At 41.8% G+C, this 3,696-nt stretch overlaps 1 protein-coding gene across 1 annotated transcript in view; it reads left to right on the top strand.

Annotated features, from left to right (window-relative positions):
* Nucleotides 1-3,696, top strand: part of SYPL1 (synaptophysin like 1) — a 24,759-nt gene that overhangs the window by 402 nt on the left and 20,661 nt on the right. The window contains exon 2 of the mRNA XM_007468975.1: nucleotides 9-80. Coding sequence (XP_007469037.1) covers nucleotides 9-80 — 72 coding nt within the window. The remainder of the gene's footprint in view (nucleotides 1-8; nucleotides 81-3,696) is intronic.

Here is a 3,696-nt window from a genome sequence, read left to right on the forward strand (position 1 = left end):
TCCCTCAGAGGATGTCCTCCTTCCAGCTCAACCTCAACCCGCTCAAGGAGCCGCTCGGCTTCATCAAGGTCCTCGAGTGGGTGAGTACAGCCCGCGCCCCCCGGGCGGGGAATCGCGCCGCCGCTCCCGCTCCGGTTCCGGCCCGGCCGGCGTCCTCGGCGGGGCGGCTAGGGGCTCCGGGAGCCGGGGCGCGGCTCGCTCCGCGCGGGGGAGCGAAGCCGCCGTCGTCCCCGAGACGGGACCGGACGGGACTGGAAGCGCGGGGAGGGGACAGGAGGCCGCGGCCTGGACCCGCGCGGGGCGGGGACGCCGCGGTCGGCGTCGAATCACGGGTCCCTCGGCTACCTCCGTCCCAGGCGGAGCCGCCCTCCCACACCGAAGCTCACCTCTGGGTATCCCTCGGGGAGTGGTGGTTTAAATTTCTCTTTGGCTTCACTGCTTCCCGCAGGGGAAGAGAAAACTTCCTCTTGCGGTCTAACCGAAACCCGGCGGGCCGGAGTAGCACCCCGGCCGGCGCTGCCTCTGCGCCTCCGGTAGAGCCCGTGCATTTCTGCCCCGTGCGGACTGGAGGCCGCGCTCCGTCGAAAGCTGGTGTGCCTTCCCCAAGTGATCTGACGAGCTCTCGGGTCTTAATTTGCTTTTAAGATTGGCCCCAAGTTAAAAATGGATAAAAATAAACTGTGGATCAGGGAAGCGGGCGGGGGTGGGCGGAGTAGGGGAGAAGGTCTAAGCAAAATGCGTTGCTAGTCTGGTCGACTGAAACACACGTTAGGAATCGCCATCCAGTTTGTTTTAGGTATCTCCCAGCAACATCCTGCAGTCAGCTCTTAGTCCTTCCCTGGGAACACTCTCAGTCATTAGCATCAAAGCAGATTTATTACTTCGACCTTGGTGATCATCAGTCACTTTGAAGGAGTTGGTGTATTCACCAGGCACTGCACAGTGCCTTCGGCGTTCGTGGCCTAGGACATATTCCAGTGGTGGTTTTCAGGCCCGTATTAATAGGCAGCTGGCATCTGTCCAGAGTGCAGGCAAGTTGCTTGTTTAGCCAGCAGCATTTACATCCGTAACTCTTCAACCCCGTATGTTAGTGATAAAGTGGTGAAGAGTAAGAACTTAGGATTTTCTGTTTTAAATAACCTGCGAGGATGTTTTTAAAAGTAACCCGGAAACTCACATTCTCTAATGGGTGCTCAATCTGATTTCCTTCCTGCACCCAAGGGTTCCTACGTTTCCCCCAAAGTTTTACTTGGTGTTTTCTGAAAGCTGAAATAGTGCTAATTTCACACAAATGTTTACTTTAAAGACACCTAAATGTATATATTTAGGGTTCTGTTAAGCCTAAGCCCAGATTTAAATATAAAGAAGATTCTTATTTGAGTATATAAAAATTTTAAATTGCAGGATGAAAAACACATTTAACTGAGCTAATCAAATATCAGGTTTAAGAAAAAGTCTTATTATACCTAGTAGTTTAATATCATTGAGGATTATAATTAAATTTATAATTAACTTAAAATTTCACTTCAATAAATGAAGAGGCAGTTGTTTATATTTATGCTTATATTATTTGACAGTTTTTTAAAATGCAGACTTAATTTTTTTCTTAATATTTTCCTTAATATTTTAAAACAGTGATAAGTTTATTAGTGATCATAGGTCTGACATATTTTGAAAAATGTCCTTTTTAAGCTTAAGGAAATACTACTTTCAGTTTGAACAACTTACTATTACACAAGAGAATCTTTTATGAAAAGAGTATTCGTTGTTCATGGTGTAGAGAATATTTATTCAAATATTTGAGTGTGTATTATATACAGGTGCTGAGCTAAGCACGAGCACTAGACCATGTGAATAAAACATGGTCTTTTCCTCATGACCTAATAAGAAAGACATGAAAACAAATATGAATATGCCATATGGCCAATACTATAATAAAGGTATAGGCAAAGTGTAGTAGGTGAAAGGAAGGAGAAATCGATTGCTTGGAGGTGTTAGAGAGAATTTCAGATGAAAGAACACTTGAAGGATGAGTACTTGTTCACTTGGGGAATGGTTGGGGAGTGGCTTTACAGGCAAAGAGAATCTTACGTTCAGTGGTGTGAAAAGTTGAAGCAGCATAACCCTATTTGCGAATTTAAAAGTCATTGGGGTTGACTGGAACGTATACTGGGAGGGAGGGTGTGGTTTGAGATGATTCTGAAAGGTTTCAAAGGGCTTGCAGAATAGTTTGGAGTTTATCCTATGGGCCAGTGGTTCTTAATTCTTTGGGTTAACCTTTGATAATCTGGGGCCTTTCCTTAAGAAAATGCATATGTGCAGGTACAGAATTTGGGGTTGTTTATCGTACAGCTTCCATCTAAGCCCAGAATTCCTACCGTGTAGGGTGGATTCACTCATTCAAGAGTAAATAAACGAGTGAATAATATAATTAGATTTGCCTTTTAGAAATTTTTATTTTGTCAGCAGTGTGTGGAATGAATTGGAGAGGAAAGGTCATAATTGAAGAAAGGGAAATCTGTTGTTTGAAACATAATGAAGGCCTAAAACTAATTGCAGTGGGACTAGAAAAGAGAGGTTTAGAAATTAGAATATATTTGTAGGGTGAAGAAAAGGGAGGGCTGTAAGATGACTGCCATATTTCTGACTTGGATTAGTAGTGGCACATCTGTCTAAGACAGATCACTAAGGAGAAGCAGCAGATGTTTGGTGGAAGGTCAGTAAGGTTTTGAATGATTGAGTTTGTGGTCTCTTTAGAGCATATAAGTGGAGGTATCCTGTAGGCAGTTAGATACATGGATCTAGAATTTAGAAGACAAGTATGGGCTGGAGATTCAGCAGGTATTTGGCAGCAAAGGAAAAAGGTATTGTTAGGAAGTTGGAGAGAAATAACATCTTAGCATCACTATTAGAGATATTTCAAGAAAAGAGTACTCAGCAATATTAGGTGCAATAGGTTAAGAAAAATAATTACTAAAATGCATCCCTTGATTTTGGTAATCAAGAGGCTTTAGTAAGAGCAGTTTCGGTAAAATCAGAAACCAGATGGTAGTAGGCTGAATGGATGTATGGTAAGAAAGAGAAGACAGTGAGAGTAGACCACTATTTTTGACTGAGAAGATGGGAGAGATTGGGTGGTAAAGTATTTTAAAGATGGGAATGAGTGAATGTGTGTGTGCGCTGTGGAGAAGAAACTTGTGAATTGAAGGTTTAAAACAGAGGCAGAGAGGCATAAGACAAGGTTCTAGAGGAGAAAGGCCCATAGTAGGAATTTTTAAATGTGTTTTGAATGAATTGTTCAAGTTTCATAAGGTGTTGATTGAGATGTATGTGTTACCTCTAAAAATAGTCAATAAATACATTTACAAACAAATCTAAAATCTAGATAAAGGCTGCTTACTATCCATATAACTACAAGAATAATTCCCTAAATCAGCTTACCTTTAGCAATGTTCTAGAAGATGTTAGACTAAGATATAACCTGATAATATGTAACTTTCAAGGGGTCACAAATATGAAGGCCTCATAGACTTGAAGGCAAGTACCCAGTAAATATTTATTGACAAAATAAAAATACAGTCACCAAAGCAGAAGCATTTCTATTTTGCTTCTAAACTGTAGCCACCATGCATATATATATATATATATATATATATATATATATATATATATATATATATATATATATATATATAT

This window comes from Lipotes vexillifer, unplaced genomic scaffold (assembly GCF_000442215.2).
Source record: "Lipotes vexillifer unplaced genomic scaffold, Lipotes_vexillifer_v1.1 scaffold1002, whole genome shotgun sequence".
Taxonomy (NCBI): Eukaryota; Metazoa; Chordata; class Mammalia; order Artiodactyla; family Lipotidae; genus Lipotes; species Lipotes vexillifer.